General features: G+C 36.5%; 1 protein-coding gene across 1 annotated transcript in view; it reads left to right on the forward strand.

The window, feature by feature from the left end:
• The window catches only part of EYS (eyes shut homolog), a 287,935-nt gene that overhangs the window by 24,145 nt on the left and 249,221 nt on the right, over positions 1-14,569 (forward strand). The window contains exon 2 of the mRNA XM_036768324.1: positions 1,119-1,232. Within this exon, the coding sequence (XP_036624219.1) occupies positions 1,119-1,232 (114 nt within the window). The remainder of the gene's footprint in view (positions 1-1,118; positions 1,233-14,569) is intronic.

The raw sequence follows: 14,569 nt of genomic DNA on the forward strand, positions 1-14,569 counted from the left end.
AAGTTTGAAGCCAGAACTTTCATAGTCGTGTCTATTCTTCTGTAACTGAGGTTCTGGTTTTTTAGCCTTTTTTGCTATTTTTCTCTCCTTAACACTTACGGGAAGTATGAAATCAATGTGTTTCTGTCCAAGCACACTGCACTATGCTCATGACAAATATATATTTCTTATACTCCATTGTGTTTTTTTTTACAGATATAATTGAATAACTTAGAGGCTTTAAGATTATTGTTAAAGTTTAATTGTTACTACTTAGAAATCATTTTTGGTAGATTTGTGTGATATTAAATCATTAATTTTTCTACTGGATGAGAGGTGTTAAACTCATGACTTCTGGGCCACATTCTCTGCCAAAATGAGGCCAGTTCCAGAACCACATTAAATTTTAATTGTGAAATGTTTAACAAAATAAATAATAATGCAATGTAATATAGGTAATGTTAATTTGTGGTTTTCTAATTCAATGTGTGGCATGTTCATTTCTATTTAATTCAACTTCAATGTATTCTGGAATTTGGTATGTTTAAATAACACAGAGTCTATATTATGATGATACCTTCATAGTTTTATCAGTATTCTAAGACTGATGGCAAATTAGTAGTCATGGTAGCCCACAGATTTGAATTACAATTTTTGGAGGGGGTGCTGGTATTCAAAGAATCTTAGTCCTAGTAACTACTATGTGAAAGACACTGTAAAAAGTGCTTGTGACAAAAGAGAAAAGAAGAAACAATCTCTTTTCTAATAGAGCTTTCAATCTGTTGGTAAGTTGAATTTTGATACATGGCACATAATTATCATTCAGACAGTTAAAAAATCCAAAGCATATTTAATACCATTGTTCTAGCTTTTATCAGAAAAGAACAGCTATCAAGTATGTTGAAAGAAGAAACGCTGGCAATTAAAAGATCACTTAATCATCTAATAGCAGATATCTATGTTAAGATGTTACAGACATGAGACTATTCATATAAATACTGTTTCTCTAAAACTATTTAGATTTTTCTTAATTTGGATTTTGGAAAACATTATGACATGCCTTCATGTAATGTGAACTTGTGACACATGATTATAAATAGACAAATGGCTAAAACCCTAATTTATTTCATTTTCAATAGGCAAAAAATGTGCAGGAATAATTGGACACTGTCAACTACATCTCTGTCTCCATGGGAACTACAGAAATGTCACACCAAATACATTCATTTGTGAATGTGATGAACAGTTTACAGGTAAAACAAATGCTTTTTATTTTTAACAGCATTTTTGGCATTTCAACCTCTGGCTCTATTTTAAAATGTTTTCTGTGCTACCGAATCATAGCATTTTAGTGCTGAAAGTAAATATACCACCTCGTTCAACCTTGGTTTAATCCTTTAGGTTAACATAATTGAATACCTACTCAAAAATTATATAATTCAGGAATGAGTTAGGTTCCTTTTTTTAGCTTTTTTTTCCATAATGTTGAGACTTCATTGTGAGTTAAATGAGAAAATACTGTAGAAATTATTTTTAAAAATCATTTAAGCTATGTACAAAATCCTCATCTAACATACTTTTTGATGACAAATTCCATTCTGTTACTCCTATTAGCTAGGAAAAATTTTTTTTTCACTTTCCACACAGAAAAAATACCACCTTGGCTTATTCTAAAGTATTACCACTACTATCTACCTAGCCTGGAAAAAAGTTGCTTATATTTAAGAAAACATACTGCTGATGATTGTTAGAGCATTGATTCCAGTTATTACATGGCAGCATCTCTGGATGTCTCCCATTAAGTAATTTTTCTTCTAAAGTGCCAGTTTACTTCATACTGTCCAAGCACCTGATAAACCCCAAGGGCTTCCTATTGACTCAAGAATAAATTATTAAAACTCAGGTTGAACTCAGGTCTTCCTAATTCCCAAATCCAGGGCTCTATCCAAGTCACTTACTGTATAAACACCTTCCTCACTCTAAATACCATACTTCTATTAAAGACATCTAACTAAAATATTTCTGACACATTTTATGAATGATTCTCAATGAAATCCTGTCATCGACACTTAAAGCCATTGAACCATTGTAGTCTACAGTCTCTTCTTCATCCTTCTGTGATATCACCTCCATGTCTCCCTCTATTAATTGTCATATTGAACTTCTCTACCATGCTTTTCTTCCCTCAGCTTTGTGAGCTAAATTTACATAGTTTAACATGGCCTTGGTGGATTCAACCATACCTGTTGTCTGATTAATTCTTGGTGAAAAAAAATTCATCCTTGCATCTTACTATGTTAAATTGTAGGTCACAGTCCTTCAGGTCCCTGTCATCCTGTCATATTTTTAAGGACGTATATATATGTATACACACACACACACACACACATATACACACACATATATGTATGTATATGTATATGTATGTGTGTATAAATATATGCATACATATGTATACATATATACATACATGTTGTAACCAGAATGGACTTTGTTTTCTTTGAATGACTCAGCTTACCTCATTGAGCTTCCCTAGACACTGGGGCTTGCTCTTCCGGGGCAGGAAGCCCAGCGACCATGCCAGGAATCAGAGAACTTCCTGTGTGATGAGTCATGGGGCTGGCTGAGGGGAGGTGTGTTAACCTGGTCTACACTAGGGGGAGGGGCCAAGTCAAGAACCAATTGGCCCTGGTCATTCAGGCGGCGCTTGATGATGTCAAAAACTCTATAAGAGGGGAGAGGACAGCTTGAAGATCTCCTTTTCCTTTTCCGGTTGGAGCCAGAGATGCCTACAGCCGAAGCTGAGCTGCCGGTAGCAGAGCTGACTGGAGGCCAGTGGGTAATCTTCTTACCGTAGAGGGGAAGCATGTATATGATTTTGCCTTATACTATCTCACTTCTCTGTGGCTTCCTGGTTACCCTTGTGAGGCGGATTTATTGGGCCTGGAAGCTTTTGATGAAAATGTCAAAATGGGTATGCTGGTTTGTGGGCTTGTTACTGTGGAGTGTAAATACATGCTTTAGTTCTCCTGCCTTCTGCCTAGAGAATTCCTTATATCCTGCGGTTCCGGAACTTTTAGGCACATATGAGATTCTCTTTGAAATCATAAATTCTGCCTTCCTAATATACATGTATATGTGTATATATATGTATGTATGTATACATGTATGTATGGATATATACACATGCATACATACCATGTATATGTGTTAGGTATGACACTGACAAGTTATAGCTTCTTGCAGCCTCAGTTTCTTTATATATAAAATAAGGACAATAATTGCATTTACTTTATAGGATTCTTTTTTTAAGATTACAAAAAAGTACTTTGCAAACCTTAAAGCAAAGTATACTTTTATTATTATTATTATTATCAGTTAAATTGCACTGAGTCCTTCTCCTTAGAACATAAGAAAACATTTTTGCCTGATTGTGGCACCAATTTTTAAAATATCTTTGACAAAAACAAAGTCATTGGAAGGAGCAGAGGCAGCATGTTAAGAAAAGAAAAGAAAAGAAACCACCATGTGGTGATCAATTGAAAGACCTAGAAAGATTTAATCCAGAGAAGGGAAACCATGAAGAGAATTATGATACCTGTCTTCAAGTACTTTCGCGATTACTATGTCGGAAAGAAATTAGACTCATGCTACTTCAGAGTTGAGGGGGGGAAAGTACAATTAAAATTTACAGAGAAGCATACTATGGGTCAATATTAGGAAAATTTACCTTTAATGTGGACAAAAAATAATATGGGATATGTCAGGTTGATAGTGCGTTCTGTATTACTATATGTCTTATAATGGATTTGTCTGGGGAATTTGTAAGTTGGCTAGGGGTCAGACTACATGAATTTTGAGCTATGTATCAACTACAAAATTACATTATTTTATTTCTGTGAAATCTTCATTTTATTTACTTTTCAACTGCAATGAACAAACAACAACAAAAGGAAATATATATCCTGACAAATAAAAGTAAAAATATTGGATTCATTTAGACAAACATAATGTTATGGGTTGCCATAAAGTCTATGTAATAGTCTCAAGCAGTCACAAAGCCTTAGTCAATTAAAAAGAAATGATGACTTTTTGATCTTAGATTATTTTCCTTCCCCCAAATATTTAGCGTATTCTTAGAACATAGTGTTTATAACAGGAAAGCACAATACATTTATGAAATAAATTGTGAAATATTGATAAATCTTTACTTTTCTTTGATACTCTAGTTCTTGTAGGAATGGGATCAGTGTGTTCAGTTAGTTAGAACATAGAAATGATGAAGGTGAAAGGCCATTTCTGGGCCCTACATCCAGACAACTGATTGCGGAAAGGGGAAATGGAAGGCAATAAACATTTATTAAGTATCCGCTGTGTGTCAGGCAATGTATTAAGCATTTTCCAAGGTAAATATTGTTATAATGCCCATTTTACAGTTGAAGAAACTGAGGCAAACAGAACTTAAGTGATATACCCAGGCTCACACAACAAGTAAGCGTCCGAGGCTGAATTTCTGCTTTTGTCTTCTGTACTCCAGGGTTAACTCTATCCACTGTGCCACCTAGCTACCTAAGTGTTGACAATATTGATAATCAAAGTAAATCCATTTCCAAGACTCAAAAATCAACTCAAAATTCATTGTCCTTTTATTTTGTGGTAGCTTCTCAGAACAAAAGTCCAGTACATTAAATATCAAAAGAAAGAGTAGTTTCACAATTATTAACCTTAATCAAGAGTTACTTAAGCTTTTTTTCAAGAGCTGCCTTTGAATAATGTCTTTGATTATGTATTAAATGTACTGCTTTATAACTCTTGAATGCTAAGGGGAAATATTAATTGAATCACTAATTAATTATACAAAAATTAGAAATGGTACTAATGTATTGTAAAACTCTGTATATACATGTATGTGTGTATTTATGTGTGTGTGTATATATATGTATATATGCATATATTTATGTACATATACACACACACACATATCAGAGATTTGTCTTTTGGTGGTGATTCAGGAAGGAGTAAATATTAGACAAAAAAGCTTTTATTTTAAAACTGCCCATTATCTGTTATTTCCATGATAAGAGTTCTCTAGGCTGAACTCATTTATGGTGTGGTGACCTACAACTAACACAAATTTGAGCCAAAATCGTAGAGCTTTCAGGTGGACATAATATTGACCCACTAATCCAATTTGAGAGTGAGTAGAATTTAAGGAAGATAAAGTCTACAGTCTTTGGGAAGGTCAATCATGTTACAACATGTAATGGGAGTGGGAATAGTCATAAAATCAGAAAGTAAACTCTGCCGTTATAAAAAGTAAAATGAAGACTGACATTAATCAGTGATATGAAAATGTATTCCTCCTTGGAGTTCTGAATTTGGAATTGTTACATAAGATCATATTGCTATGATAAAATGAATGGCTTTACTTTCTACCTTCAAATGGTGCAGTTCAAGAGACAAGATTTATAATCTTTCAGGTAGTGATCGAAACCATTGAGTTTCACATACAAATATTATCATTTCCTGTCACTGTTTTTCTAAATCTTTTCAATGTGAATTTGAGGATGGCAAAATGGATTATGCCATTTAAAAAGCATACTTTCTCAGTCCTAATATGAGGCAACATAATGTACCTAAAAAGTATTTTGTTTAAAAAAATTGGCATCAATTAGGGAAATAATAAAACAACAACCACAATGTCCTAAGGAAAAGGAATAAGCATTTGAACAGCAGCTGGTATATGCCAGACATTTTACTAAGCACTTATCAATATTAGCTCAACTGATGCAACAAGCCTGAAATTATGTACTCTTAAAATCCCTATTTACAGTTAAGGAAAATGAGGCAAACAGAAGTTAAGTGACATACCCAGGATCGTAGTTCTTTTTTTTTATATGTCTGAGTCTGGATTTGAACTCAGGTCTACTAGGATAGGATAAGATAGGATATGACAGAACGGGACAGGACTGGATGGGATTGGATAGGAATTACTTTAGAATAGACATTAGAAAAGAAGAGAAAATGGAAGAATAAATACTAGATTAGGTGTCACAAGATCTGGATATAAGCACTGGTTTTGCTGTTCAATATCTTTGTGACCTTGGACAAGTCACTTGAGCACTGAAAATCACCATATTCCTCAGTTGTAAAAATGATTCTAGTAATATGCACGGTTTCAGCATTATTGTGAAGACAACACTTTACAAAGTTTGATGCATATTAGCTTTTTGACTACATGTGAAGATATCATAATAAGTCCTTTTCTGTTTTGATAGTAGGATGACAGGAAAGCCAGAGATCCCATAACAGAGGAAGAAGATGTAGGATAAAGGGCAAAAGAGTATGAAACATGTAAGAGCAAAATAAATGTATACTCATTTAAATTGGATTGAATTGGATTTTTAAAAATTGAAACAGAAGCTGTATGTAATTTTTATTTTTACCCCAAACAGCCTTGTAATGCTTAGATGAAATCTTGGGAGCGGTTCTCAATACCAGCCTTGGTCATGATTTCAAAGAAATAGATAACTCAAAAAGAACTTGTTCAACACTTATTTCTATGAAACAATAAGCTAAGTGGATGACAGAGGGAAGTGCATTACAGGGAAAAGAAGGGTCTAAAGACATGAATTTTCAGGAGTGTATTATAAAGAATTAGGGTAGTATGGAACATAAACAGGAAATGAGGATAAAGCTTGAACTTCAGAATAAAAGACTATGAACTTTATCCTTATAGGTAACTGGGAATTATTGAAAGTTTTCAGGAAAGTGAATTTTAAGATAAAAGTAATCTTTTAAGAAGGGTTAAGAATTATGCAGAATTTGTGGAGATCCAAGTTCATGGGGACTTTTTATTTAAACTGCTGGATTGTATTTGACTACCAAAACAGCATGCCCTATTAAAAGTATTTCCCAATTTTATGGTTTAGTTTCTTTCTTTTATCAATGTAATATGTGTGAAACAATTCATTATCAATCAAATATTTATGCCACACCCGTGACACCACCCAGATAACAAGATGCAAAAAGAAGGATGATATGGAGTCACAAGCTGAGCTTACATCCTGCTTTTGCTATGTGTTGAAACATTTGTGACCTAGGCAAGTCTCTTAGCATCTGTAGACCTATTTATCCAAATGTACAGGGTTGGAGATTAAAATAAATGATCCTGGGGGAGGTAGGTGGCACAGCGAATAGAGCACCAGCATTGGAGTCAGGAAGACCTGAGTTCAAATGTGGCCTCAGACACTGGACACACTAGCTGGGTGACCTTGGCCAAGTCACTTAACCCCAATTGTCCTGCATCCCCCCCAAAAAGAAATGATCCCCAATGTAACCTTCAAATCTAAATCTATAATCCTGGAAAGTTATTGTTCATAGAGTGCTAAACAATGATTCTCTTATGCTTTTTCCCCAAGAATGCTAAAGAAAATAATGAATGCAAGAATTTCGTTTTTTTAAATTCTTTTTATTTATTTAATATTTTTAGTTTTCAGCATTTTCACAAGAGTTTGAATTACAAAATTTCTCCCCATTTCTGCCCTCCCCCCACTCCAAGATAGCATATATTCTGATTGCCCCATTACCCAGTCAGTCCTCCCTTCTATCAAACCAATCCCCCCCCCATCCCCTTTTTCCCTTTCTTTCTTGTAGGGCAAGATTGATTTCTATGCCCCATTGCCTGTATATCTTATTTACTAGTTGCATGCAAAAACTTTTTTTTGAACATCTGCTTTTAAAACTTTGAGTTCCAAATTCTCTCCCCTCTTCCCTCCCCACCGACCCTCCCTAAGAAGGCAAGCAATTCAACATAGGCCACATGTGTATCATTATGTAAAACCCTTCCACAATACTCATGTTGTGAAAGACTACCTATATTTCGCTCCTTCCTATCCTATCCCCCTTTGTTCAATTTTGTCCCTTGACCCTGCCCCTTTTTGAAAGTGTTTGCTTTTGATTACTTCCTCCCCCCCATCTGCCCTCCCTTCTATCATGCCCCCATTTTTATCTATTTCCTCCTCCTTTCCTGTGGGGTAAGATACCCAATTCAGTGTGTATGTTATTCCTTCCTCAGGTCAGAACCGATGAGAGCAAGATTCATTCATTCCCCCTCACCTGCCCCCTCTTCCCTTCCAACAGAACTGTTTTTTCTTGACACTTTTATATGACATAATTTACCCAATTCTATACTCTTTTTTGTTTACCTTTTCATGCTTCTCTTGATTATTCCAGAGATATTCTCTGGTCTTTTCATTGAGAAATCTTGAAAGTCCCCTATTTTATGGACAATCCATATTTTGCTTGGAGCATGATACTCAGTTTTGCTGGGTAGGTGATTCTTGGTTTTAATCCTAGCTCCATTGACCTCCAGAATATCATATTCCAAGCCCTTTGATCCCTTAATGTAGAAGCTGCTAGATCTTGTATTATCCTGATTTTGTTTCCACAATACTCAAATTATTTCTTTCTGGCTGCTTGCACTATTTTCTCCTTGATCTGGGAGCTCTGGAATGGGGCAACAATATTCCTAGGTGTTATCTTTTTGGGATCTTTTTGAGGAGGCAATCTGTGGATTCTTTCAATTTCTCTTTTACCCTCTGGCTCTAGAATGTTATGGCAATTGTCCTTGATAATTTCTTGAAAGATGATATCTAGGCTCTATTTTTGATCATGGCTTTCAGATAGTCCAATAATTTTAAAATTATCTCTCCTGGATCTATTTTCCAGGTCACTAGTTTTTCCAATAACATAGTTCCCACTGTCTTCCATTTTTTCATTTCTTTGGCTCTGTTTTATAGTATCTTGATCTTTTATAGAGTCACTAGCTTCCCCTTGCCCCAATCTAAATTTTTAAGTAGTATTTTCTTCAGTAGTGTTTTGGACCTCCTTTTCCATTTGGCTAATTCTGCCTTTCAATGCATTCTTCTCCTCAATGGCCTTTTGGAGCTCTTTTGACATTTGAGTTAGTCTATTTTTAAGGTGTTGTTTACATCAGTATTTTTTGGGTCTCCTTTAGCCAGTGCTTGACTTGTTTTTCATGGTTTTCTCGCATCCTTCTCATTTCTCTTCCCAATTTTTCCTCTACTTCTCTAACTTGCTTTTCCAACTCCTTTTTGAGCTCTTCCATGGCCCTAGACCAGTTCATGTTTTTCTTGGAGGCTTTTGTTGTAGGCTTTATGTTGACTTCTTTAGGCTGTATGTTTTGGTCTTCTTTGTCACCAAAGAAAGATTCCAAAGTCTGAGTCTGAGTCTGAATCTGTTTTCGCTGCCTGGCCATGTTCCCCGCCAACTCCTTGACCCTTGAATTTTTCATCGGGGTATGACTGCTTGTAGAGTATAGAGTACTTTGTCCCAAGCTTGAGGGGTTGCGCTGTTGTTTTCAGAGCTATTTCTACACAGCAAACTCTGACACACCAGTGCTCTTTCTCCCCCTAGAGGCACCAACCTGGACTGGGACTCAGATCTAAGCAGGCTCTGCACTCCCCTCTGATCCGCCACATAATTCCTCCTACCAGGTGGGCCTGGGGCTGAAAGCAACTGCAGCTGTAGTTCTGTAGATGCACCACCTCTGCTGCCTCCCTGGGGTGAAGGCTGAAACCACAAACTCCTTTCACTCTGTCCCCACAATTTTTTCCCACTAACTTTCTCTGTTGTCTTTGGTGTTTGTGGGTTGAGAAGTTTGTTAACTGCCATAGCTCACTGATTCAGGGCACTAGGGCCTGTTCTGCTTCTCTCCCTGTCTGGTTGCTGGGACGCAGCCCATGCTGGGCTCTGCTCCACTCTGCTCCCTTCTCTGTGCGATAGACCTTACCCAGTGACCATCCAGGCTGTCCTGGGCTGAAGCCCTGCTTCCCTCTGCTATTTTGTGGGCTCTGCAGTTGTAGAATTTGTTCAGAGACATTTTTATAGGTGTTTGGAGGGTCCTGGGGGAGAACTTAAGGCATGTCCCCGTTTTCCAGCCACCATCTTAGCTCCGCCTCCTGAAAGTTCACTTTCTAATGGGAAAGATAGCAATGTGACAATGTAGTTCTTTAATGGTTTTTCTCTCATGTTGGACACTTCATGACACTACTGGGTGGGTCTCTTGGTGAAGATACTGGAGTGGTTTGCCATTTCCTTCTCTAGCTCATTTTACAAATGAAAAAACTGAGGCAAACAGGGTTAAATGATTTGCTAGGGATCACACAGGTAGTAAATGTCTGAGGTGGAATTTGGATTTAGGAAGAGGAGTCTTCCTGACTCCAGGCCAGCAATCTATCCACTCTGCCATATATCTGTTCAACTTGATAATAACTAACATTTATACAGTGCTTACTATATGCCAGGCACTGTGCTAAGTACTTTAAAATTATTATTCCATTTGATCCACCCAACAACCCTGGGTACTTGACCAGGGCATGAACCCTCAGGCTTGAACTGGTTGTCCTTGAAATAATTAACAATAAATCCACATAAATCACTGGCCTTTGTGTATGTTCAACAAATCCCAACAGCAAGAGATAGAAAAAGAAATTCAATTTAACTTATGTGTAGCAATATAAAATAGTTGAGTTTACCTGCCAAGATAGACCCAGGAACTGTATGAAAACAAACAAAAGTCTTTTCATGTAAATAAAGTCATATCTAAATAACTGGAAAATTATTGATTATTCACAGGTAGTCCAAACTAATATAAGAAAAATAATATGTCTACCTAAATTAATTTACTTATTCAGTTCCACACCTATCAAACTACCAAAAAATATTTTAAAGACTAGAAAAAATAATAATACAAGTCATCTAGGTTAACAAAAGTTTCAGAATATCAAAGGAATTAATGAAAAGAAATGCAAGGGACTAGCTGTACCAATTCTTAAATTATATTATAAAGCAGCTATCATCAAAACCACTTGGCACTGGCTAAGAAATAGAGTGGTTGAACAGTGGAATAGGTTAGACACACAAGACAAAATAGTCAATGACTATAGTAATCTACTGTTTGATAAACCCCTAGATTCCAGCTTCTGCTATGAGAACTCACTATTTGACAAAAACATGTGGGAAAACTGGAAACTAGTATGGCAGAAACTAGGCATAGACCAAACACCTTACACAGTATACCAAGAAAAGGTCAAAATGGGCACACAATTTAGAGATAAAGGTTGAAATCATAAGCAAATTAGACAAAAAGGAATAGCTAACCTGTCAGATCTATGATAAGGGAAGAGTTTATAATCAAACAAGACATAGAGAACATTATGAAATGTGAAATGGATAATTTTGACTACATTAAATTAAAAGTTTTTCACACAAAGTCAATGAAACCAAGATTGGAAAGGAAGAAGATGGGGGGAAACATTTTTTACAGCCAGTGTCTCTGATAACAACCTCATTTCTCAAATATATAGAGAACTGAGTCAAATCGATAAGAATACAAGTCATTCCCCTGTTGGTAAGTGGTCAAAGGATATGAACAAGAAGTTTTCAGATGAAGATATCAAAGCAGTCTATAGTGATATACAAAAATGCTCAAAATAACTATTGATCAGATAAATGTAAATTAAAACAACCCTGAGGTACTACATCATACCATCAGATTGGCTTACATGACAAAACAAGAAAATGATGAACGCTGGAGAAGATATGGGAAAACTGGAACACTAATGCATTTTTGGAGTTGTGAACTGATCCAACCATTCTGGAGAACATTTTGGAACTATGCCAAAAGGGCTATAAAACTGTGCATACTCTTTGAACCAGCAATACCATTACTAGGTCTGTACCCCAAAGAGATCATAAAAAGGGAAAAGGAACCACATGTACAAAAATATTTATAGCAGCTCTTTTTGTATTGGCAAACAATGAGAAATTGAGGGGATGTCCATCAGCTGGGGAATGGCTGAACAAGTTGTGGTATGTGAATGTAATGAAATACTATTGATCCATAAATAATTTTGTGTTACGGGCAGAGTTAGAGCCAAGCCCTGTCCTCCTCGGACCTCCAGGTCCAGGGGCCTGCTGAGATAAACTCAGGGCTTTGGGATGTGGGTGGAGCCAGGAGGAGGGGTCTCGCCTTTGTTGCCTCCCTAGCGATTCCAGGTTGGACCTGCCTGACCACGTGGAACTTCCGGCTCTCTGGCAGAGCATGTGGAACTTCCGGCTGCCTGACCACGTGGAGTTTCCGGTCTTTGACTGGACTGCCTGCCCGCAGGGAGCTTTGGGTAGTGCAGGAGGAGAGGGGGAGGAGAGTAGGCGGAGTCAGGGCGGTCCTAGGACCCAGGTGTATTGAGTTTTCACCTGTCTTTCACCCATGTAACCAAAGAGTGTACCTATGTCACTAAAGGTATAAATGTGCTGCTTGCTGAAATAATAAACGGAGTCATTCACCATCTGCTCAGCTCCCGCCCCTTACATTGTCCGCGAGATCAGGCCCTTTGCTTAGGCAGAGGCCTGGGGCTTGGGGGGAACCCAGAGCATAGTTACGAGGCTTCGGAAGCTCGTAACAATTTTGAGCAGGGGAACTTCAGAAAAACCTGGAAAGACTTCCATGAACTGATACTGAGTGAAGTGAGCAGAACTAGGAAAACACTGTACACAGTAAGAGCAACATTATGTTATAACTGGCTTTGTTAGACTTAGCTCTTCTGAGCAATGCAATTATCAAAGACAGTTCTAAAAGACTCATGATGGAAAATGCTATCCACATCCAGAGAAACAATTATGGAGTCTGAATGCAGATCAAAGTATATGATTTTCTCTTTCTTTTTTTGGTTTTTTTCTTGGTTTTTCTCTTTTGTTCTGATACTTCTTTCACAACATGACCAATGTGGAAAAATGTTCAATGTGATAATACAGGTATAGCGTACATCAGATTGCATGTCATCTTGGGGAGGGGAAGGGAAGACAGGGGCTCAAAATTGAGAACTTAAAATCTTATAGAAGCAAGTGATGAAAACTAAATAAATAAAAAAAACAGTAACAGAGGAGTTAAGAAGAGCGATTTTAGAGGGCAAGATAGTGAGTTTTGCTTTGGACATGTTAATTTTTAAATTCCTACAGGGCATCCAGTGATACAGGAAGGATTTGGTGATATGAGGACTGAGGTTGTGAAAGAGCAGTGCTGGATATAAAGATTTTATTTTTCAGCTACATTTTTTTGCTTTAAACACTATTTTCCCAAAATTACATATCAAGAACATTTTTAGTATTCATTTTTACAAGATGTTGAGTTCTAAATTTTTTCTCTCCTTCCCTTCCCTCCCCTCTTCTGAAAATAGTAAGCAGTTTGATATCATTTATGCTATCATGTAAAACATATTTCTATATCCATTATAACTGTGGAAGAAGAAATAGATAGAAAGGGAACATACCACAAGAAAGAATAAAATAAATGAAAAAAATGTGCTGATCTGCATTCAGAATCCATCAATATTTTATTGAATATTGGATAACATTTTCCTTCATGAGTCATTTGTGTTTGTCTTGTGTTGCTGAGAAAACCTGAGTCATTCATAGTTCATCATCATATAATATTGCTGATACTCTGTACAGTGTTTTCTTGTTTCTGCTCATTTCTCTTTACAAGTTTGTTCAAGTCTTTTCAAGTTTTTTCCTAAACGTGCCTGTTCTTCACTTCTCATTACATACTAGTATTCCATTATTTTCATATACCATAGTTTATTCAGCCATTCCCCAACTGATGGTTATCCTCTCAATTTGGATACACAGATTTTAGGATCATGTACTTAGAGATAATAAGTGTGTCCATAGGACTTGATAGGATCACAAACTATAAAGTATAGTGGGAAATGGAAATAAGGCACAGGGCAGATATTTAGAGGATATTCACAGTTAGTAGTATTTTCCTAGAAGAAATTTTAGTGGAGCCTGAATAGGAGCTATCATATCTGTAGAAGAAGTTACAAAAAAGGCAGTATCATGAAAACTAAGAGAGAAAATTGCATCCAAGAGATAAAAGGTTATCATAAGCTTCAAAGGCTTCATAAAACTTAAATAAAAGTTTTGAGAAAAATGTCCTTATGCTTCTTAACAGATAATTGGTAATTTAAAAGAAAGTAATTTCTATTGATTGCAGTTGGTAGTCAAATTGTAGTTGCTTTACAGTAGTAAGAGAAAAAGAAGTGGAAAAACAAATGTATGTGGGTTTTTCAAGACATTTAGCCATTAAAGAGAGGAAAGATATAGGATTATAGCTAGCAGGGATGGTTTCCTAAGGATAAGGGAGACATAAGCATGTTTGTAGGTAGAGAGACAGAGCAAATACATAAATAGATTGAAGATGAATGAGAAAGTAAGGATTACAGAAATGGAAATCTAGTAGACATGATAGGATGAAGTGTGATCTCTTATGTATGTAGAGGATTTTGCCTGGGTGAGAGATAAAAGGGAAAGGGGCAATTTGTATGAAGAACATGATGCTACACACAGATATAGTTTAATAAAACTTTGCTACTCACAAAGACATCTGAATAGATGGTAGTAGAAGTAGCATAGCTGTGCAGGCCGCATTGCCCCACAATAAAATAAACAGCATTTGGGCAGTGGTCAGGACATATAGTGGGATGCACACCCTTGCTAAAGGAACAGA

This window comes from Trichosurus vulpecula, chromosome 7 (genome assembly GCF_011100635.1).
Source record: "Trichosurus vulpecula isolate mTriVul1 chromosome 7, mTriVul1.pri, whole genome shotgun sequence".
Lineage (NCBI taxonomy): Eukaryota > Metazoa > Chordata > Mammalia > Diprotodontia > Phalangeridae > Trichosurus > Trichosurus vulpecula.